The 23,256-nt window shown below is 43.9% G+C and overlaps 1 protein-coding gene across 5 annotated transcripts in view; it reads right to left on the reverse strand.

The window, feature by feature from the left end:
• Positions 1-23,256, reverse strand: part of myo1b (myosin IB) — a 54,417-nt gene that overhangs the window by 14,773 nt on the left and 16,388 nt on the right. For all 5 annotated transcript variants that reach the window (XM_087829598.1, XM_087829599.1, XM_087829601.1 and 2 more), the window contains exons 4-14: positions 14,281-14,375; positions 11,990-12,094; positions 10,483-10,529; positions 8,969-9,032; positions 7,311-7,409; positions 6,399-6,502; positions 4,073-4,220; positions 3,363-3,481; positions 2,799-2,885; positions 2,634-2,699; positions 8-112 (exon numbers count right to left, since the gene is read on the reverse strand). In XM_087829598.1, the coding sequence (XP_087685724.1) occupies positions 8-112; positions 2,634-2,699; positions 2,799-2,885; positions 3,363-3,481; positions 4,073-4,220; positions 6,399-6,502; positions 7,311-7,409; positions 8,969-9,032; positions 10,483-10,529; positions 11,990-12,094; positions 14,281-14,375 (1,039 nt within the window). The remainder of the gene's footprint in view (positions 1-7; positions 113-2,633; positions 2,700-2,798; positions 2,886-3,362; positions 3,482-4,072; positions 4,221-6,398; positions 6,503-7,310; positions 7,410-8,968; positions 9,033-10,482; positions 10,530-11,989; positions 12,095-14,280; positions 14,376-23,256) is intronic.

The raw sequence follows: 23,256 nt of genomic DNA on the forward strand, positions 1-23,256 counted from the left end.
CACTCACCTCTCTGACATACTCTTCCTGCTCCTCACGCAGGGTCAGCTCGATGAAGATCTGCTGCAGTTTCTCGTTGCAGTAGTTGATGATGAACTGCTCAAAGCTGTTGTCCTGTGGGTGTAGCACCAGGAGGATAAAAACAGTCAGACCCTGCTTCTGTTAATGTGTTGGTTCATCTGCATTTCAGAGAATTCCTGCCACTAACGGTCTGTGCAGTCTGCTGAGTGGCTTAATAATAGGTTAGAAGAAGGTAGGACAGGTGGAACATCTACATATCTGGATATCCAACATCCAGCTGTTTGTAAGTACTACACTTCAGGAATCTATGTCTGAAGGATCATCTTATCTTTCATTGTATTAAAAGCTTATCTGTCAAATCTGCTTCAGCTTCTTCTTCTCTTGGCTAACTGAGACTCATCCTTCGTATCCATTTCCACTGGATTTGTCTGTTCAATTCACTTTTCCAAGCTAATTTCCTGTTGTGTTTTATTAAAAAGTACGGTTGCACCTGCGCATCCTGGAAGTGAATTCATATCCTCAACAGCTGCACAGCTGCTTTTAGAAAACATTCTCAGAAAACGAAGAGTAAAGCACGACTGTATCCCAGCATCACTTGATGTCGCTGCACGCACTGACACTTACCGTACCTCTGAAATGACACCAGTGATAATACGTTTGAACAGCAGCTCGTTCCTTCTGTCTGAGCATTTGCCAACTCATTCTCTGACTGAGCACACACCTAATCAATCTGGACGTTGAACAATGGATACCAGGAAGGTTGGAATAATACCAGTTAATGACAAATTCTTATCAGAACACGTTCCTGTGAACTGTCTTGGATTAGATTTCATTAAACATTGATGGAGCGTTGACTATATAACAGCCTCGACCACTTAATTTCCACAGCATTCACTTATTATTGTCATCAATCATGACGGTGTTTAGTGGTGAGTCATGCTTCTTGGCACACTGGGTTAGGTTAACATTTAATTGCTACGGTTAGAGGTTCAAAGACCGTTTAGTCCAACAGCTCGGAGTAGAGGTTCTCAGTGACAAGGAAATAGGATCCACACGTACAAGTGGATCAGTTTTTAAAAAAAATTTCCTTTTACTGAGAAACGAAAAGGTTGTCTTCACACACACGCACGCACACACACACACGTCGGCTCCAAAGTGGCAGCAGATGCGTGGCTGAAACATGTAAAAGAAACCAAAACTATTTTATCTACAGTCGATGTTTTTATGACAAGTGGTTAATATTCATTCAAGGAAATAATAAAAATGCTTCACGTTCACTGACTTTCATCAATGGTTCCATGTTTGAATAATAAACATTTAGCCAAAATTAACAATGTTGCAATTCTTCCTCTGAAGCTCAGTAACTGACATGTTAACCATGTTATTTTGTTTAAACTAAAATGTAACACATGATCGTTTTATGACGCTTTTAATATGTTGCGAGCTAAAGTGTCACGATTGTTGGTACGGTCTGTGTCAAATATCAGCATGATATAAATAAAGTAAATACATTTTTCATCTCTCCAAAATAACGATCCATTTTTAAACTAATAACTTCATCCTGTTTAAAAACTGGAGCCAAATAAAGGCTCAGCAATCAGCTTTCTTATTGAAACACCTGATCGTTCTAAGAAAGCATTTAATTCTACACTCATTAATATTAATAATAGAAACACCTATTAGTGCAACAAACAATAAGGCTGAGAGCTTCACATTCTTCACATAACTGTTATACATGTAGGCTTTACTGCAGGCCTGTTGCATTAGAGTGCATTGCTGTTAAGTGTACTGACTGAACTGACTTAAGCAGACTGTGACTTTGGCTTGTCCAGCCTCCTTTCAGCCGTGTGGCTCTGCTGCACACGAGGAGCCCTGAATCGTCTTTAACAGGGAGGTGAATTAAGGAGTTTAGATCACAGCATGCTCGCGGCCACAGCAAACAGGTGCAGGTGTTACTTACTCCATTCTGGTGACCCAGACACAACAACAACGAGAGGAGAGGAAGGACTCGAGAGTGAGTGGGGTGAACGGGCAGGGATAGGAGCAAGACATGAACGGGGGGCATCGTGCATCAGAACAAAGAAACTTTTAAAGCCGTCATTCTGTTTACAGTGTGTTCAAACTCTGTGTCACATGTTTACATGCATTGCTGTCTATGTGGCGTTTGGTGCATTACTTTGTATACAGTAGCATAAATGGAGCCGTCTATTCTACGTCTCGCTGTAATATGTGATGTTAATGCTGAGAATCAGAATCACCTTTGATTGTGTAACAACAGCATGAATATGACGTGCAGAGTGTGGTGAGCAGTGCGCTGATGCAAAGGCTATTTTCCTGCTGTGAAATGCAGATTTTGAGAATTGAAACCACTTTTCCACAAAAATAATTTCAACTCCAGGAGCAACAACAAAAACTGAACTAATCTGATCTCAGTGTGGTTTTATCAGCTCTACGTTTCTGCCGATCGGCTCCACAAAGGTACCAAAACATGCACGCAAACAGCCGAGGGCAAAATTCTTTTCCTTGTAATAAAAATGTTTGGATGGTCCGACTGTGTCCTTGTGGCCTGTCAGGATAAAAAAAAAAGGCTGGTCTGAGCTGCTATTTGTCTCACCTCAAATATCTCAAAGCCATAGATGTCCAGGACGCCCATGACCTTGTGCCGAGCTTTAGTTTGTGCCTGCAAGGACACAATATTGGTACCATTAGGAATAAAGTACAGCAGTGGAGTTTTGCCAGTCTAAATAAATAAATTAAAAAGATGTCTGACATCACTTACTTGTATGCTTTCATTGATTCTGGTAACCAGCCAGCTAAACAAGCGACTGTAGAGATTTTTGGCAAGGGCATCTCGGGCATAGTAGGCCTGTGAATGAAGACACTGTTAATGAGGAAGCGACAATAAAGCGAACCAGCAGAATCGGCAACGATTCATTTTATTACATATCTGCAGACTTTCACTAACCTATTGTGGCTACACTGATTCAAAGGAAACCGCCGGCAGAGAGCGGAGGCCATACATGAACAGAAATATGAGTATTATAAAGTCAGGTTAATAAACCCTTTCCTCGTCTGTTCTGGGCACACAGGACCCATGTTTGCAGCATTAATGTTATATGAAGAGTCTGAATGAATCCACTAACCTCGAAAATATGACCTACATTTGAATTTCCAGGAGGAATACTGCACATCTATAATGCACACGTTGTCATGTAGAAGTGGCACGGATCAGAGTCGGCAGCCAGTAAAGCAAGTCAACGGGAAGAAATGGCCTTTTGGTGTGTGTGTGTGTGCGCGTGTGTGTGTAATAAGGAGGTGAAAGACATGCAAGTCTGTCTCTGACCTGGGCCACATTCAGCGTCGTGGAGACTTTCTCCATTTTAGCCTCCACTGTGCGGTAGCTGAACGCCCTCTCCAGCACCGACTGCTCAATCCCCAGCAGCTCACACATCTCCTTCAAATCTGCAAAGTAGCCACAGAAAACGGATTAAGACACAAAGAAAATGCTTCTGCAGACATCAGGTCTCACCTTGTGGTGGGTCTTATTCTACATTTGATTCGAATCAGAGGGTAACGTTATAAGGAAGCTGTAAGGAGGAAGAATCAACCCTCGTAACCTCCTCAGCGTTTGTGTTTTATTCCCAGCAATGAGGTGTTCCCACCGGCAGAGTCAAGGGAAAAGCAAAAACAGAGGACTCATCTGAATAACACGTTGCAGCTGATTATTAACAATGCAGTCTTTGATTCAAATGTGGAAAAAAAGAGGAAAGCATGGTTGTCCAAGACTCACTGAGGGGAAAATGCAAATGAATGATTTCCCTAAAAAGAGGAGCTGTGAGAGTGAAACTCTTGTCACGCAAATCATAACACAAATATTGTTTGAGGACCACAAGCTGCCAACAGGGGACGGTGACTCTGGACCAGGCCCAGTGAGCAGTGGGTCAAAAGGGTTAAATGAAAGGAGAAAATATTCACAATAACTCCTCTGAATAAAAAACCCCAAAACAACAGTGTAAAATATGTCAGATGAAGACGCAGCAGCACCAAGCCCACCATTTTTGTCTTTGACGCGGCTCTCGTCGGTGCCGTTGCAGCGCGACTCTGGCTTGAACTCTATGTTGCCAAGCTTCAGCACAGCTGCCACCAGCTCCAGCACCGACTGCACCTCGTCCTCCATGAAGCCCACGATCTGCATGGCGTTCTGGAAGACGGCGAGAAGAGGGAAAAGACAGAAACGACGTCACTAAGGCACCGATGTTCCTGCAACTTGGTGCAGAGGTGAACACCTACAAACATCACACATAACATCCTGACAGCTGACTGATTATATCTTCATCATGGCCTCTGTTAGTGGGCGGGATGTGTCAGAGAGAGGGGGAACATTTTGTCCTTAAAGTTGATGCTAGAAGCAGGAATCATTTTCAAGCATAAGGATTTGAGAGCGTTTGATAGAACTGGGTCAGCTCCTGCGGGGTGTTCCTGATCTGCAGGGGTCAGTGATCCAAGGTAGGTGAACCAGTGATAGGGTCATGGGTGGCCAAGACTCCCTTATGGTCAGCCTTTACTCCCACAGCAGCTCTTCAGTCCAACAGATGAGCTCAAATTGCAGAAAACATTCATGCTGGTTCTGATAGAAAGGTGAGAAAACACAGAGCATCACAGTTTGCTGTGTCTGGAGCTGCAGACCTGACAGGGTCTCCATGCCGACCACTGTCTGCTGCTGAAAGCACCAACATGTGGCCATCACATCTGGACCACAGAGCGATGGAAGAAGGTGGGCTGGTCTGATGAAGCACGCGGATGGCTGGGTGATTGTTCATCACTTACCTGGGGAACATCTGGTACATCAGGATGCATTATGGGAAGAAGGCCAGCCAGCAGGGGCAGTGTAATGCTTTGAGCAATGTTCTGCTGGGAAACCTTGTGTCCTGCATCCATGTGGATGTTACTTTGACACGTACCATCTACCTAAGCATTGTTGAACATCATCTACACCCTTTCATGGAAACAGTGTTCCCTGATGGCTGTGGCCTCTTCAGCGGGATAATGTGCCACAAGTCAGAAATGGTTCAGGAATGGTTTGAGCACAACAACCAGTTTGAGGAGTTGACTTGACCTCCAAATTCTCCAGATCTGAATCCAGTCGAGCCATGTGCTGGACCGACACGTGGAGGCCCCACCTCACAGCATACAGGACTTACAGGATCTACATCTGGGTCTAGATACAACACACCTTCAGGGGCGGAGTCCATACCTCGATGAGTCAGGAGGACCAACACAATATTAGACAGGTGCTGATAATGTTGTGCCTGGTTGGTGTATATCACTGCTCTGTGATCAGTGCTCTCACAATGAGTTTATTAAAAAGACACATCTAGTCTTCTCACTGGTTTGTGGAATCCACTCAAACTTGTACACACTGTATATATACACAAAAGCAAAATCCTATCAAACATATCAGCACAAGCTATCATAACACCTGAAATCATGAAATCATGAAATCATGTATTTGAATATTTAAATCTCTTTAACGGAATCCCGGGCCATCATATCAAACTTCATAGTCAAACTTCCTCTTCCTGGATCACAAACACAGAGCGGCGAATGGTGACGAACGATGACGGAGAATTCATGAATCACAAACATTTAATCAAACATCAACAAATAAACATTTAAGAAAAGAAAGCTCCGCGTGGTGGGGTCATTGTGTGGAGGGAATGTCGTCTTGTGCTTCCTGTGGTGAAACGCAGCTGCAGCAGGAACGGCGTTAAAAACTCTGTGGGAGTCGATGAGAAGCAGGATGTGAGGAGGGGGAAGCGAGTACAGTAGAGTGTGACAGAGCAGACTGTAGGGGCTTATACAGTAGCTGAGCAAAGCATGCTGAAACAGGCCTAATGACACAGCACAGCGGATAGCAGAGCGCTTCTTCCAGACACAACATCCTCTGTGTTACTATCAATAAGGCTGAGAAGACGCGCAAAGACAAAATAGCACATATTTGTGCAGAGCTTCAATAAGAGGAAACTCTCTTTTCTCCCGTGGGTTTCTCTGTTAGTGTTTTTGGAGTTTTTCCTGTGTTTAATCAATACAAACCAGTCTTTAATCCACCGTCAAGATCAAAGTTCACCTGGTTTTGCAACAGGTGGGAGGGCCGCTGGCGTGAAGTGTTTACACAGCCAGCAATACTGACGCTAAAGCACGTTTGTTCATTTGTTCTGCCGTGGAGATAACAGGACAATCAGACCGCCTCCTCGCTCTGCCGCGCCACACCGAGTTAACAGAAATCCCGCAGAGAGGAAAGTCTGTGCCGAACGTCATGAGGGTGAGGCGCAGCGTCGGGGCTCCACCAGTCATACAGACACATATGCGCTCTACTCACTCTGACTGTCCTGAAGTTAGCCGCATCATCCAGTCCGCTGACCACAGCAGAGTCCAGGCTCAGGTAGTTGTACTTGCTAAAGTCCCGGTCCAGCTTTAGCTTCCCTGTGACACACAAACCATGCGGTTGTCATTTAAACTCATGCAGCGCACCTACACTCCTGCCAGCTGCTCCATAAAATCCAGCACAGCTCTGTGAACTGATAGAAGATGCTGAATTCAAGTCCCGTTTAAAGAAACACACACAACTGATGGTGTTGCCTTAGAAATTTTAGAAAAATGTGTCTAAGCCCTGGGGTATTGCCCTCCTTCAGTTCTGACACGGTGTAATTCAAACACTGAGCTGCTGCTGTGAACATCATGCTGGAAGATCAGATTGCCCTCTTTAAAGGCCTCCCTGTCATTTAGTAGAGAACTCTATTCCTCTTCTGGGTGCATGTGTCAGATTTCATTCATAGCAGTATTAACAACAGCTAGAGCCTCAGTGATGTGTGCGCTCTGGGGTCAATGACCAGTATATTGTTCTCCTTTGTGAAGAACATTAAACAATGGCCCCTCGCAGCAGAAACGCAAACAGAGCGAGTGGGTTTCACTCTCAGTCTTTGTTCTCGTGGTGTTTATTAGGCAGGAAGGGTGACTTATTAATGCGTTAGCCATGTGCTCATGCAGCTGCATGAAGGGGGATTGGCACATTTACAAAGTATACACACGGTAAACTTAACAGTAAGCAGAACACTCGTCAATGGGCAGGCCTATTTTTTTAATTCATACTGCGAGCATCCAGAGACGTGCACATTCTGAGGTCTTTTTCCCCGATTCTCAAAGTGGCATTTATCTCAGATCCAAGATCCCGACAGCTCTACGTTCCTGTCCAGGCCACCATTCGACCAGCTTTTCCAGCAGTTTTACTCACTGAGCGTGTCGTCTGAGGCTCCAGACAGAAGCTGATAAAAGACGTGGAAGTTCCTCTCTCCTCTCGGCTGCTTCACCACACGTGACTTCTCTAGCAGATCTAAAAAAAGAAAGAAAGAAAAAACAAAAGGAAACAATGACACACAGACAAACCAGAAGCCTGCACAGGAAATCCTTCTGCTGCCACTCTCAGGTGCCCCCAGCAGTAAATATCGAGCCGAGCCTCAGGAATTAAAGCTGCCCGGTCTGTATTTATAGAGCTCGACTGGGATCCTCGTCCAGCGATGATTTTTTCAGTCTCCAAGGTGACCAAACCAATATTGGTAATTATCTCTGTGTGCAAACACCACAGGAAGAAACCCCACGAACGATATCAGACGTCAGCCCTTTCTCCGGGGCTGGAACCAAGTGCACCTGATTAAAGAGGGACCCATCATCCTCTCACCACATCAGGAGGAGTACGATTTAATTAAAGCCCGACTGTGCTGCTCAGCAACATCACCGGCTGAATAAGCATTCAATTTGTCTATTTTTAAAAAACAGCTTATTTTAGGAAACTTGAAGAGTTGATGTTGTACTCAAGTGAACAGTCTGGGGAAACAAACTGACCACAGTGACCGGGACCAAAAATCAGAAGGAAATAAAAACGGCTTTTGGCCATTTTCAGCACTTAAGGCTGTTTAAATACTGACTCGCAGATCTGTGGTCGTGGCTCCACTGCAAGCACCAAACTAGAGGTCGCTGCAGCCCCGGGGCTGTCGGGGTTAGCAGCGGATTGGGCCCAACGTGAATCTGTGACACCCATCGGCCACGAATCACGTAAGTGGCTCCGTGAGAGCTTGCACATCAATAATACAACATCCACAACTGAGTGGCTGTCAGCAGCAATACAGAGCTGTGATTAAAGATACAGAGAGAACAAGACAAGCCACTGAAAACCAGTTCCTCCATCAGAGACAGACACAGGGTGACCTGAGCACAGCCATGTCCAGCCACACTCATTACTCAGCTTTACTTTGAAGAGAAGGAAGGATTCCACTTTCTGCTGCAAAGCCTCCTGAACAGCATTTATTTAATGTTCCCTCAGCCTCAGATAAGCAAACACACATTCAAGCATCAGTGCAGGAACAATATTGTGTTATGTTGTGACTAAAGGCATGCCAAAAATGTCTCCCCACTATCATTACCAACACTACTGAGAACTTCTCATAAATTATAACCAGCTATTCTCGGCCGTAGGAAGCAGCGAAGGCTCCGAGGAGGTACGTCTAAAACATAACGAGCAGAGAGGAATCCATCCAGGCCTGCCCTGGAAGAGCAGCCGTGTAGCTAGCCGGCTCAGTCTCACCAAGTCACATGTCAGCAGCTGCTTTTCACAGACCATCTTTGTGTCTGACTGACTCGGGCGAGCAGACAGAGGTTCATTTGTGCCTCGGCTGTCAGCTTCCGTCTTTGTTTCTGTGACCTCTGCCGGGGAAACCAGCACAGACAAAACAATGTGAACAGAGGCGAGATCAAACCAAAACACTGCCAAGGACCCGAGGGGAGAAAGACGAGGCTGGAATGACGGCGTGTTCAGAGGAATGTGAGTTACAAATATTTAAAATATCAATCGGGAAAAAAAAAGAAAAGAAGCTTTCTTTCCATTTTATTACTCACAGTTACTGATGACTCCGCCCAGGGGATCTCCTTTGAAGTCAAACTCAATGTCCATGTACTTCCCCTGAGGGTCAAAGAGCAGCAGTTAGATTTTATTGCCATTGTCTATTTTTAAAAACGTCATATAGATTCAGTCGGTCAGAGAAGTGTAAGGACTCCGAGCACCTAAAGATAACAGGGAGGCATGACCTCTTTTTTTCTTTTTTTTTTAAAAATGACATTCAGGCCTTTTTCTGACTCTCTCTGAAACCTGGAAGTTGAGACAGAGAGTCCTGTGTTTGGGCTTTTTCTCCTCTGATGTATTAATAGCAGACAGCTCCTCTGAACAGGCCGAGCTCTGCTGGTAAATGGGTTTTAGCCAAACTCAATAAGCCTGCTGCACTCAGCGAAATGAAGAGCCAGCTTGACTTATAGTTTTCTGATCAACCGATGGCGCTCTGATGAGCTGATATCTGGTGAGCGGGCCTGAGGTTGCTGCGAAGGTTAGCTAAATATAAACAGATCAGGGTCATAATCCGTTATAACGCTCACCGCTACAACTGCATGTCCGTGCACCGGCATGTGCTGCCATCTAAAAGTAGACGGATGATTAAAAACCGTGTGCACAGTGACAAAAACTGGGACACGACAGGTACGTTGGCAGTTCGCCTGCGAGCTGGCACACGCTGGGAGAATCGTTTTCTTTTACAATAATCGAGCGTCAGGCATAAGAAGGAAAACAAAGTTCAGTCCTGGGGGGCTGGGGTGTTACTGAAATAGACTTTTTTTGGATGGACTGCCAGCTGCTAAGATGAAGTGACTTTTCTCTTTGAAGAAACTGCAGCTAACTAAACATTCTTGTTAGAAACATTTAGAAATGAACAGCAATGGAAATCACAGGAGATCAGACGTCCCCAAAATACTGAACCAGGCAATAAAAAGTAAAAACCATCTCTTTTTACACCGTCTGGATAAAACCAGATTCTGGATATTTGTGTGTGTGTGTGTGTCCAAGGACCAAAGCAGCTACTTAATCACCCTTATGACGCCAGACCTATGTTAGAGATAGGCATTAAATTTCTCCTGCTTTTCCAACAATCAGATTCAGAGAGATACGAGACGCAGAGGAACGGGCGGCGCAGTGTAGGTGAAAGGCCTCGTCCTGCACGCTTTATGTAAAGAGCATTTCCTGAGGCATGTGCACATGTACTATATCAAATGTGCAAAGCCTGCTCAGACTGAGGGGGCGTGTGGACCCATCTACTGGGAAGATCCAGGGTCTCAGATTACATGGGAACACAGGGAGGACACCAAGAAATATCACCTGTATTTGAAAAAAACCTATTCCCATGCATGATAGTCAAACTAACTCACATGCATGAAAACACGTTTTGGAGTAATGTTGCCATATAAAACACAAACAGTATAAGCACACAGGGCATGCACACAAAGTATTCAAGAAACAAAAGCATTCTGAAAAAAAATAGTAGCGAGATCATCTTTCCAAACCACAGAAGCTCATCCTGCATACTTACAAATCTGGAAGAGTTGTCATTTCTTACAGTTTTGGCATTTCCAAAAGCTGAAGAGAGGGAAAAAAAGAAAAATCAGACACAAATAATTAAACTAATGGATTCAGAAAGCTTTACAAATAATGCAAAGCTTGTGCAAATAACCTCCGAGTAAAGTTACCGCCGATGCATTGCAGAGAGGCCATTAAGAATATTCAAAACCTTCATAATGATCCCTAACCTCGTGCCCGAGTCCAGCTAGCTGTCAATCATACATGGCCTGGATGTCAAAGCCATTTGTACTGATGAAGCCCCATAATTCTGGGTGGATTAAGCAAAGCACCAGGGCTTTCCAGGCTTAGGGCGGGCTGAACCTTGATGTCACGCCACGTTCAAAAAGTGCTTCAATACGAGCTCCTGCTTGTAAATAAACGTAACTAAAGGGTTCATTAAATATTCATTTTTGACAGAAACAACTTTGTGTTTCGTGCACAATCAGGCCTTTCAGAACATCTCCCTGCTACGACCTTTCCACTGGCTTCACACCACATTTCTACATAAAGATGCCATTAACGTGTCACGCACCACAGCGCTATTAGCATAACTGCTTAATTGCTGATAACAGCTGATTAATGTGCGTTTAAGTCGGCGGTTGCTGTGAATGTGTGGGCTGCTAGTCTGGCACAATGGCAGCCAGAGGGAGAGGAGGACGGGGAAGGAGAGGGCTGGAGGAAGATAAAGAGACGTAAATGAAAAGAAACCGAGGGTGACAAAGAATGAAACCAACACGTATCGTGTCGCAGAGCGGGAGCGTGACGGATCCGTCGTGTTAAGCGTGACTCTGTTCCCTTTCCCCCTTCTCAGTGTTAGGGCAATTAGATTGACGTGAGCTAAACTCTTGCAGATGTGCGGAGTTTTCTGCAGCAACCCGGGCATACAGCTTCATCATTCATGGGCATTTCCTGTCCACTGCCCCCAATTAAAATACAGCTGTTTGTGTGCCAAAACTGAGCTGTGGGAATGAGTGTGTGTGTGTAGCGTCCTGTTTAGCTAAGAAAATAAAAGAGTGTATTATACAGTATTTATAAGATCCCTAAAGTTATTTTGCGGATGAGTTAACTTGTCTGCGATTACATTTCCATGGTTATATAATCATCTGTGTTTACGGATTAGCTAAGCTAGCTAAAAGAAATGTTTTGTAGGTTGTGTGACTAACTGCCAGGAGCTTTGCATTTGCATTTTTGTTTTGGTGTATTCTGCATTTGGAAATCAAGCCAAAATATCAAAGACCATTATTAAACGCTCTCATGCAGCAGTTTGCAGTGTATTTACAGTCGGGCTGCAAATATCCTGCACAGTCGTCTCGTTTCCTAAACGCTGAGTAAAGAAAGCTGCTTTTCTCAGCTGCACTTTGAAGATCTCTTGAATTAGAGCAGCTTTGGCAACCCCTCAACACACATCCACCCTCCAAACGTGAACTTCAGACAACCCAGCTCCTGAATTGGGACGCAGCTTGGGCATCTTCACTCACCCTCCAGCACGGGATTGGACTGCAGCAGCTGTTCCTTGACCTTATTCACCTCGTGGCCCTTCCCACACACCGCTGCCACATACGACATTACCAGCTTACTGGCCTCTGAAACACACACACACACACACACACACACACACACACACACAGATAAATATAAGGGGATTCAAATGACTGAGGGACAAGTGCAGAGATGTCGACCCGTTTCACCATCCCCTATAAAAATCCCCCTTACATCATCTCCCCCGACAGCCATCAGAGCAGGGTGTGGATCGTTCGTTAGGGTGCAGAGCAGAGGAGGAGGTCCCGTTATAAAGACTTGCTTTGTTAAATTACATGATGACCAGAATTGCATCACATTATCATCATTCATACTATGATTACACTGAAAGCCAGGGGAAAGCAAAGGAATAAAACTTTCTGTGGAGCTGAAAGTGATTTAAAAATGCTCCAGCACAGCGTGCTGCAATAAGACACGTTTCCCCAAAAATAATTCTCTGCTTGGCTCAAAAAGCTACATGTCCTGTCTGAACAAGCAACAAGCCTCGTTGGATGACGGCTGGCATCAGGATTGTCTCTCCTGACCAGAGAGAGGACGGTGACCCAGAACCGGCGATGCGTGCGGCGTGCCAGGCAAGGACAGGAAAGACCTTCAGAGCAGTCGTCGGTACAGATTCCAGATTAGTCTGGCAAACAGCTCGGGACATGTACTTTTATCTAAGCATAGGCAAAAACTTTTCTGAGTTACAAGCTGAGGACTTTAATCCTCACGTTGTTATCTCTCAGGTTAGGAAAGTAAACGTACTCCGTCTGCAGACAATAAAAACTGTTATGTCTCCTGCACACTGAGATGGCATCTGATAATAATTTTGGTCACATCCCCTTTATAGAAGCCACAGTCAGAGAGAGCCTGAAAAAAGAAACCCCTATCACACTTTAATGTCAGTGACCCATATCGATGGGGTTGGTTTTGATGGCCTCATTTCACTGCAGAGCTTCGGGGCTGATGAGATTACCGAAATCCAAATCTCCGACTTGGCTGCAGAAACGGCTCCTCTGAGTAGTTTTTTCTTTTCCCTCCAGCAACCAGGAGAGGTTTGGAGTTGGAATAAAGCCTGGTGCATCCTACAGAACAGAACACGATCGGTCTGACTGCACTGTGCCCCCCGTGGTGGACGCCACTGATGCATCACAGAGAAATAATCCTGGTTATGGATAACATGTATTCCTACACACTGCTGACAAAGGCTGCAGGGAAAGTTATGCTGGAAAATCGGAGCTCCTGTCAGAGATCAGCATAGCAAGAGTTTGAAAGCAGGTTATCAGGACAGGTTACACAAAGGAAATGTATTGATATGCTGGAACTTCTTAGCTTTATTAATAATGCAATTTGTTGCTTAAACATGTGGTGTTCAGTTTATTCAGGTTTTTAGGGGGTGATGTAGGATGATGGAGAGGTCTGAAAAGCGCTCAAACTTACGACAAATAAAGTACAGCTTTAGAAAAATGAAAACATAACAGTCTGAGGTCATTAAGGTTGTTTTGCACAGCCTTATAAATGCATGTAGGAATTTTGTACAGCTTACTCGGGCTGCTGCTACGTCTCACCGAGCCAGAACGTTCTTCGGGACAACGTCGGCCGTGTGAACAGGTCAGAGTTTGAATTCAAAGTATGAATGAATGTCTGCAGCTGCACTGAGCTGCAGCAGCACTCCCAGAGCCAACACACAGTCAGATGCATACTGCTGTTACCTGTGACAGAGCACAGGAAATGCCATTCCTCTTGTGTTTCTGTACAGTATGTGAAACTGCTCCAGAACATGGATACACCATCATAAAAACCACACAATATGGAAAAAGGCTTCAGTCTGATGGAAAGTCCAGCCTTTAAGTATTCATAAGAGTGTGAATGTGACTGACTGGCTCTGAATATACATAATTTCACAAATATGAGGAAACCACAGCCGTGTGTTTGCTGCCGGTCTGCTGTAATATGTCTACCGCCATGACTTTATGCGAGTCATTATCTAGTTTCATGTCCCAACACGATGTTCTCAAAACAAAACTGACATCAGCTCCATTTTATGGAGGCATTACATCCCACAGCCCTTATCGGCTTCTTTACAAGTTATGACTACATTTAAAACAAAGAAGCGCTGAGCACATGAAGTGTTAGACACTCTGTTAAAGCCTGATTAAAGGTGTTCGTTCAGTGGGGTGAGGTGAGGTGATCCTGAATGTGTACCTGCTCTGATGTTATGACACAACAACAAAAAAAACTGAGCATTTACCAGTTTTCCCAGCTCCGCTCTCCCCGGTGATGAGAATGCACTGGTCCTTGTCCTGGTCCCTCAGCGAGCGGTAGGCCTCGTCTGCCAAAGCGTAGCTGGAAAAGCACAAACCCAAAAGCCTCCACGTTACATTTGCACACAGCTAACTGCTGTTCAGTATATTCTCTGACATTTAGCACAAGGTATGTGCTAACTAAAAATAAAGACAAGATGAGAGTTTATTAAATTTTAATGACATTTGCAGATTGTTTCAATGGAGTTTAATCTGCTTGATGTTTATTCAGCTGTGTAAAAACTAACTTTAATCTCAGCCAAACCGATTTAATCAGGAACCAATAAAATACTAAAAAAAAAAAACAAAACCAAACAATAACATTTTTAAGTTATCTAAGTGACTTATATATCATGTTTAACCTGAGTAGCGAAAGACCGTGGTGGGCTTGAAAACGATTTGCCGGGAGTCCGGTGTTCTCACGGCTCTAGTGAGCCTTGCCCCCGGCTAGCTATCGAGCTGGCGGGTAACAGACGTCCGAAAACATCGGAGCGCTTTTGAAAATATGTAGTGTCTTGATAAACTGAACAGATATTTGAGGTTTACACAGCTACATTCTCGCCAGAAAATATGTTAAACGTTTATTATGTGACCCAGAAAGAATAATAAGAGTAATATTAAAACTAACTAGCTGCCGCCATTGTTGACAACTGAGCTGGGCCGCGCTATGAATTCTGGGACACAGCTTCTTCTTCTTCGGGGTTTAACGGCAGCTGGCATCCTTGTACATGTAGTGCTGCCATCTTCTGTTTCAGTCCGTTATTACACTCTTAAATCCTACTACTTATTCCTGTGTCTTTTGTGATCTTACAAGGCTTCAAACGACTTGTCGACTATTAAATCAGTCGTCGACGATTTTAATAGTCGACGTAATCGTGACTAGTCGACTAATCGTGGCAGCCCTAGATGTCACAGCGACTCTGATTTGTTGTATATTTATACACATATTGAAACCTTTCCTAAAAATGCATTTTATATATGTGTGTGTGTGTGTGTGTGTGTGTGTGTGTGTGTGTGTGTGTGTGTGTGTGTGTGTGTGTGTGTGTGTGTGTGTGTGTGTGTGTGTGTGTGTGTGTGTGTGTGTGAGAGAAAAGAGAGTGGATTTGCAATATCGGATCATCTAAGACCTCCATTATGAGCTCCGGCAGGATTAAGTAAAGGCTGATGTATTGTGGGGGTGTCACTGGAAAGAAACTGGGATAACACATCTGGTCAAATTTTGTCTTAATCTCATTTCAAACAGACGACCTCGCTGCTCACGTGCCCCCGAGCAAGACAAGAGTCCCTAAGATTTCTACAGATACAACAAGACTCTCTTAGTTCTGATAACATTGAAAGCATTAAGGTCTTAATCTCCCAGCTTTGAGTATCAAGCAAAGATCAACATCTTTAAGTCTTACATTTCACATTGAGTAAAGGGTAAACATAGCTCTAGGTCATTTTGGAGGAATGCTTCAGAAACAGCCTCTCCCCAGCGTCTAATTTGCTCTTATTCCTGCCTGGAGGGTGGGAACACTCAAAAAGTCCCAGGTCTCGGTAATATCCCAAATCAAGAATTTATATGCACAAAGTGCACCCGACATGAATGCAGGGAGGAATGTGACATTCACAGATGCTGACACGCAGCACTACCATTGGGCACTGGGTCTGAAATCTGAACTCCAACGCTTGCTGAGGTTACATTTATTTGTAGAGGCAATGCTGTTGTCAGATTCAAGTACTCTGCACATCAAAATGAGCTCCAACCATCTGGCTTTAAAACCAGTTAAATGAGGTTCAAAGCGATTTCTAAAGGAAGTGTCATCATTCGAGTTTGTGCAAAGGCTGTCCGGCATCATTCTGTAATTCCTGCTCCAGCTTTCAGAAATCCACCAAGACGTGGAAAATGAAACTCCTGCCTAAATCTAATTTTGGGTGAAGCAGCGAATGCATTAGTGAGGCCGGGGCTGCACGGAGCCGAACTTTAAAGCGTGCAGTCACACACTGAACTAACACTGACCCCTGATTTGTAAAGAAGTTGATTGCTAGTAGGAAGCCATGACAGAAGGAGTGCCAGAGATAGACAGCCTAGTGAATGTATTCCAGACCACAATATGAAGTTAAAGCTCAGGCAGGCTAATGGAGCCTAAGGTTCTGCACCATCACACATTGATTTGGATCAGACCTCATTCGGGCCTGCTGCCAGGCCTGTCCTTTAACAACCCCCAGTGCAGACCCGCAAACAATCCATAAGGTAATGGGCTATACTAGGGCAGCATTTCTCCGACTGAAAGGCTGGTGTGAGTAGTAAATATAATTGTGAACTAATATGAAGGAACCCAGAGAAACCATACCACACCAAAGAACAGGATTCCAGTTAAACTCCCATTCAGTCCATTTATTTACCCTGGATTCCTGTAAATATGGCTAATAAATAATAACCCAGATCTGCTGTAAGCATCCAGGACAATAGTTTGCCAATTCAATTCAATTTCATTTATACAGCATAAAATCACAACAACAGTCGCCTCACGGTGCTTTACTGTAGACCCTACAATAACACATACAGAGAAAAACCCAACACTTTGGCGACAGTGGGAAGGAAAAACGTCCTTTTAACAGGAAGAAACCTCCAGCAGAACCAGGTTCAGGGAGGGGCGGGGACATCTGCTGTGATTGGTTGGGCTGAGAGAAGGAAGACAAGATTAAGACATGCTGTGGAAGAGAGACAGAGATTAATAACAAAAAACACCCAGTGCGTCATGGGAATCCCCGGCAGCCTACACCTATTGCAGCATAACTAAGGGAGGATTCAGGGTCACCTGGTCCAGCCCTAACTATATGCTTTAGCAAAAAGGAAAGTTTGAAGCCTAATCTTAAAAGTAGAGATAGTGTCTGTCTCCTGAATCCAAACTGGAAGCTGGTTCCACAGAAGAGGGGCCTGAAAACTGAAGGCTCTGCCTCCCATTCTACTTTTAAATACTCTAGGAACAACAAGTAGGCCTGCAGAGCGAGAGCGAAGTGCTCTAATAGGGTGATATGGTACTACAAGGTCATTAAGATAAGATGGAGCCTGATTATTTAAGACATTGTATGTGAGGAGCAGGATTTTGAATTCTGGATTTAACAGGAAGCCAATGAAGGGAAGCCAATACAGGTTTATAGATATAGTCATATCTGAAGGTTACACTTCGTCATCCCGTGGATTTATTTCCACGCATCCTCCAGGTCAGAAACACTGAGTGTGAAATTAACCGTGAATGTTAAGTTTCTACAGGGAACTGAAACCAACTTCCTGCTAGCAGCATTATTTTTTTCTGTCCCCAATAGCAACAAATGTGGTTTTTCCCAGACAAGTATAAGCCTCTAATTCAATCCCCACCCCCACAAGCTCTGATCACAGCCCACCCCCTGCCCTCTCCTGTACGACCAATCCAACGGGGGTTGCATGGACGAGACCTGCCACAGGACATTACGTCACTGCTGAAAACGGCAGCAGAGCACAGCAGATGTCTGCTTTGTGAAAACACTCCTGTTGCCTGACCTGATCCTGACAATGAGCAAACCATCACACAATTATCTCCCCCCCAGAGGAAGCCTGTGGGCCCGGGGGAAGGGGCGAGTGTACCAGGAGAGGGCAGGGGGCGTAAAATAGGAGAGTGGGAGGTCTTTTGCCACAGACTTGTCCCAGTGACACACACACAACACACACACAAAGCCGGTCATATGAATATGAATAGCAATCGTGTAATTATAATATGAATAGAGGTCAGCAGAAACAAGACACACCCAAACCTTCACAAGATTTGCATCTTAAAATGAAAGAAATAAAACATTTAATCACCAGTAATTTGTCTCAACTTACAGTTTGTGACAATAAATTATTCTGTATTTTTATTAAATGGACAAAAAAAAAAAAGAAAAAAAAAAAAGTGCATATTTACAGATAAGAGAGCAACATAAAGCCAGGAAATGAGTCTAAACAGCAATTAGAGTTGTGAAGTGATGAAGCATCAAGACCTTGAGAGAGAAAACGGAGAGTGAGGTCTAAAACCCCCCAGAGGCCTCCGTGATCAGTGCGTGGAGATGGGGGTTAGGCTGGGATAAGGCCTTGGGCCGAAAGCGCTGCTTGGCACCTCCCCTAGACATCTGCCTGCAGGCTGTAATTTGGACGTGCACGTGGCAGCGGTGAACACAAAGCCACACTGGCATGAGGTAAGCAGCAGAAAATAGTGTAGTCAGTTCTTTTACCACCAGCCTCTGGTAGCACAGGAGGTTGGTGACCTGAATTTCAAGGGTGGAGTACTTTGAGGAGAGACTGAACATACTTTAATGTCAGGATAGAGGGTGATGAAGCTGTAATGTATGGTCTGGAGCCCACCCAGCTACTGGAAGATAAAAGGCTGTTCCCAATTAATGATCATCTTACTCGGGGGCTCTTAGCTGTGTCATCGTGCCGCCTCATAGCACATTTGCGAAGTCATTTTCCAAAAAAATCGTTCCATATCTTGCCCTGCAGTGGTAGTTATTGTTACTCGTTTCCATGCATAGGAGGGGGCAGCACAGTAGCCTGTGATCTCAGCGTGACCTGGCTCCTCTACAGGAAATCCGCCGGGCTCCAAAGAAGAAGCCAAGGAAACAACTCTTTCCTGACGCTGTACAGCCAGGTGGAAGAGTGGGTGAGTGCTGCAAGAAACGCAGGCACGCGCAAATTCAGTGGCACACGCTTGGAGAGTTTAACCTTGTGGTGTGGGTGGGCAAGAGAGCGGATACGCACATGCACGCAAAAGATCTTGATTCTAACAGATGTGCACCATCTGCACACCAAGTAAAACAATGGCGTTCTGTAAAACAGGTGGTAAGGAAAAGATCAGGTCACAGGACGAGCATCTAACAAAGAAGACCCAAGAATATGATTATCGTCTTATAATCAAAAGGAGGATTCGAAATGTGCAGCGTGCAAGGTGCAATAAGGAACACCTATAACTTACTAAATTGAAAGTTCATAGTTAAGCACAGCTGCCACAGCTCTGTAATTTATTCAACACTGGGTCGTCTAAGACCTTGGCTAAATTGCTCATTGATACCATCCACCCATACATCAAACTTTGAAAGGATCTACAGCTTTAATTTATTTTACCACACAGCAATTTAGTGTTCCAGAGCCGAGGAAAACACCAGTCCAAGCTGTGTATGTGATCAGTGAGAAAGCAGGAAATCAGCATGTTGAGCAAGGTAGCAAACATCCTCAAAGACACATTCAAGCAAAGAATTTTATCAATCTCCTGCATCAGGCTTTTGTGAATATGCTTTAATACATATTTTTCATGCACACAGAGATATTCAAATCTATAATAAAAGGTTTGTTAAAATGGCAAAATGGTTTGAATGGTGTCATGAGAATTTATGCAAAGGCAAATTTTAAGGAAAGCAAAACAACCTTGAAAGTAACAATTGTGTAAAAGATGGCCACATGTGCAGAGCTGCAGACAGCATGATGGAAACCGCTTTTTATAGCTTCAAAAGCGCCGTCCAGTCAGGTTTGAGGACTTCCTCTCTTCAGGGCTCCTGGTCACTACAGGCTCAGAGGCCTTTAAATGCAACACAAATCTCAGTATTTAAGTACGTGGCTGCTGGTACTGAGATAAACCTGTTCATTTATTTTGTTTCAGTGGGCGACAGACTAGGACTGCAGGTTGGCCGGTTTATCACAGAGACTCTTGCTACCTGGCCATGCTGTTGTAATAAAGGTAGAATACTAAGATAAGCAAGGCTGCTTTGAAAGCAACATTATCTGGACGGCAGCATATGCTGCAAAACTTGTTTATCATACAGCACATGTGCAATTCACAAATGCCGTGCCATCATGGACGTGGGCTTTTGAACCGGGAGCTGACAGCAGGCCAGATGTTCCCTCTCTTCTTCACCCAAAAGCTGCATTGTTGATGGTTTCCCAAAGTCATTTCAAATTTCGATTTGTTGGACACAACACGACAAAATTGCTTCTCTTGAGGCTGTGTGCTCTAATGACACGTCTACTTTGTTACTTGCTATGACGCCTCATTAAACCTTACATAATACACTGGTGTCAATCTAAATAATAAAATGTTCCTATTCATAGTCATTTGCTTAATATGTAACCTTTGTTCTCAATAAATAAATTCTAATGTCCAAGGTCTACAGTCCATGCAAAAATCAAGCTTGGCCCTGATAATCATCCCCGCAGTCTCGCCATGTAACGCCATCAGCTTGACCTTTGGGGCCTCGGGTCAGGCTCTTTGGGTCTGTCGAGTGTGACTGGCAGTAATAATTCACAGCTCACAGACAGATTTAGGCTACGTCCACACTAATGCGTTTTCAATTGAACACCTTTTCTCTCCGTTTTGGCCTCCCGTCCACGCTGAGACGCCGTTTTCAAAACACTCTCAAAAACGCATACATACATCGCAGTGTGGACAGCAAAAATGGAGACTTTCTAAAACAATGAAGCGTGTTAGTCATGTGATGCAGTCATGTGACTAATTAAACTAAGATAGCAGAGGGCGTTATACAGCAGTTGTTTTGTTTGACAGCCCTGTTAAAGATGAATATCAGCCTGCACGTGCTCCAGAGAGCTTTTCTTCAAGTTCTTTAATTCTCACTCGCTTTTGCAACTTTGTACTTTTGTGTTACTCGCAGCAACAACTCCACCTCATTGTTAGTCCATTTAAAAAACTCGCTGCTTTTCCTCCACATTTTGTCGCGACGTTTCAAAGAGCCGGAAAGTAAATAAGCGGAAGACAGAAATGAGGCCGGTTGAATCTTCTTGTGCTTCACGCATGCGCAGGAATGGAACGTCAGCGTTTTCGGCCGTTTCAATGTGGACGCACAACTGTGTGAAAACAACTGAAAACACTAGTGTGGACGCGGAGCGCTTTTGGACGAAAACGCCGTTTTCAAATCTGTCCGGGCTGGTGTGGACGTAACCATAGAAATACAAGTTTATATAAAGATGTACATCGTTGTTATATCAAAATGTAAAAAATTATCTGCCCCATAATAACACATAAACCAGGTTGTTATTACTCTCAGTCTTAGTGAGATTATTATGTATGACAGTTAATAAGACATCAGTTTGTGGGTGTTTGCTTTGTGTGTTGTTCGGGGCAGATAATACTTACTGAGCACCTGCAAAAAATTAATTAAAGCATGTGGTGTGTGCTCGCTTCTATTGAGGTTCTTCAGCACACAATAATATAAATAAATCTTATTATTGTCGGAGATATAAGGTTGGACGCTGGAACAATATTGCACGCAGCTAATACGAGTCTTATCTATTTGCCTGCGTTTCGGTATGCCTCACATATTGTGTTATGCAAGCTGTGTACACAGATAAAAGCTGGGTACCCATTGTTCTGACTATGAATAGGCAGAGTTTACAATGGATTTGGACACTGACACACAGAGGAAATCCATTTAAAAAATATATGCTTGCAGAAGCAATAACTATCAGCCGGAGCAGTGTTTAATCTGTATCGTGTTAAACTATTGGCAGGTAAATGTATTCTCTTTGAAGACGGGGAAAATCCAAAGCTTTCTAAATTAAACACTGACAGCAGGGTTTTTAGTCTCATGGCATCAAAAAGATGAAAACTGCTAATGTAGAATTACAGCACAAATCAAGAGTCAAAACCAGCACGATCACACTTAACATAGACACGTTTTTCATCTCACGCTTTGTACGTTCAGTAACAAGCAACAGGGGCCCAACGTGAGCAAGAAGCACCGTCAATCCTGCAGGATGTAAGGGACGGCTCTCTTCAGGGGCAACGGGAGGTTATTACCGTCATAACATCCGAAAAATATTAGTTTATTCTGCATTTGTTAGCCTTTTTTTCAGTTTTAACCTGATGGGCTGCTCGAGCTCTACAGGCTCCTAATCAGTGCGTGTACACTGTACTAATGATATAAGCAGGTAGAGTACTGCCTGCATGCACGAATGCAGCAACTGATTAGAAATTCTCGCATTATCCAGTTGAACACATTTGCATTTTATTCTTGGGTTGATGAGGTGGGTGGAAAAAGAAACACACACACGTTTTCTACCGTCTCACCATTACGCCAACACACATGCTGGAGAGGACTCGCGCTGCCCACCTGAGTCAAAGTGCCATTTCAACAAGTGCCCACTTAAATCCACCTACATACAGGTTCTGAGGTGCAACTTACCAAGGCGTCCTTGAACACAGTATTATAACACCAGAACAGTCCATGTGACTCGTTTGTTACCCAACAGCTCGAGCTGTGCAAATATCAAATAATATGTACTGTGTCCTTATTTCATATAATTTATAACATGCATAAATCCACATATTGCCTTTTGGTTAGTGTTCCATAGCACAGGTGTGATATAGTAAATGACTCTGAAGTCCACATCCAGTAAGTAAACTTTATTTTACCAACCTTATCTTGTTCAAAATAAATCAAATACTAGCAGAAGCTGAAAATTTCTGGATCAGAGTGAAAAAAGGAAGTGAAAGCTGAAATCTGTGAGAAGGATGAAACAGTTCTTAAAACCTAAACTCGAGGAGAAGGGTTAACTCATTATATGTAGTGTAATTAAACATTACATTGGGTCGCATTGAGAGATCTGATATAGGACTGTTATCAGGCAGGCAGTACAGTTAGTTTACACGTGATATCCAACCTTAGACGTCGAGAGCACGTCTTTCCATTAAAAATGTAATAACAATGATTTATGTAACCAGTGCTTCTAACAGATGCTGCAGGTCCTTCACATTATGCTTAATATGACTGGACCAGTGGAAAAATAATAATAATGAAGAGCAAAGCTCAACTCAAACAACTCTACTTGAAGTGTAATTGTATTCCTTTATTATTTTGATTAACTTTTGAGCGCCTCATGCTGAGACAGAGATCTTAATACTGACGTCAAACGTCTGTCA

Source organism: Neolamprologus brichardi, chromosome 16 (genome assembly GCF_056152115.1).
Source record: "Neolamprologus brichardi isolate AB-2024 chromosome 16, ASM5615211v1, whole genome shotgun sequence".
Taxonomy (NCBI): domain Eukaryota; kingdom Metazoa; phylum Chordata; class Actinopteri; order Cichliformes; family Cichlidae; genus Neolamprologus; species Neolamprologus brichardi.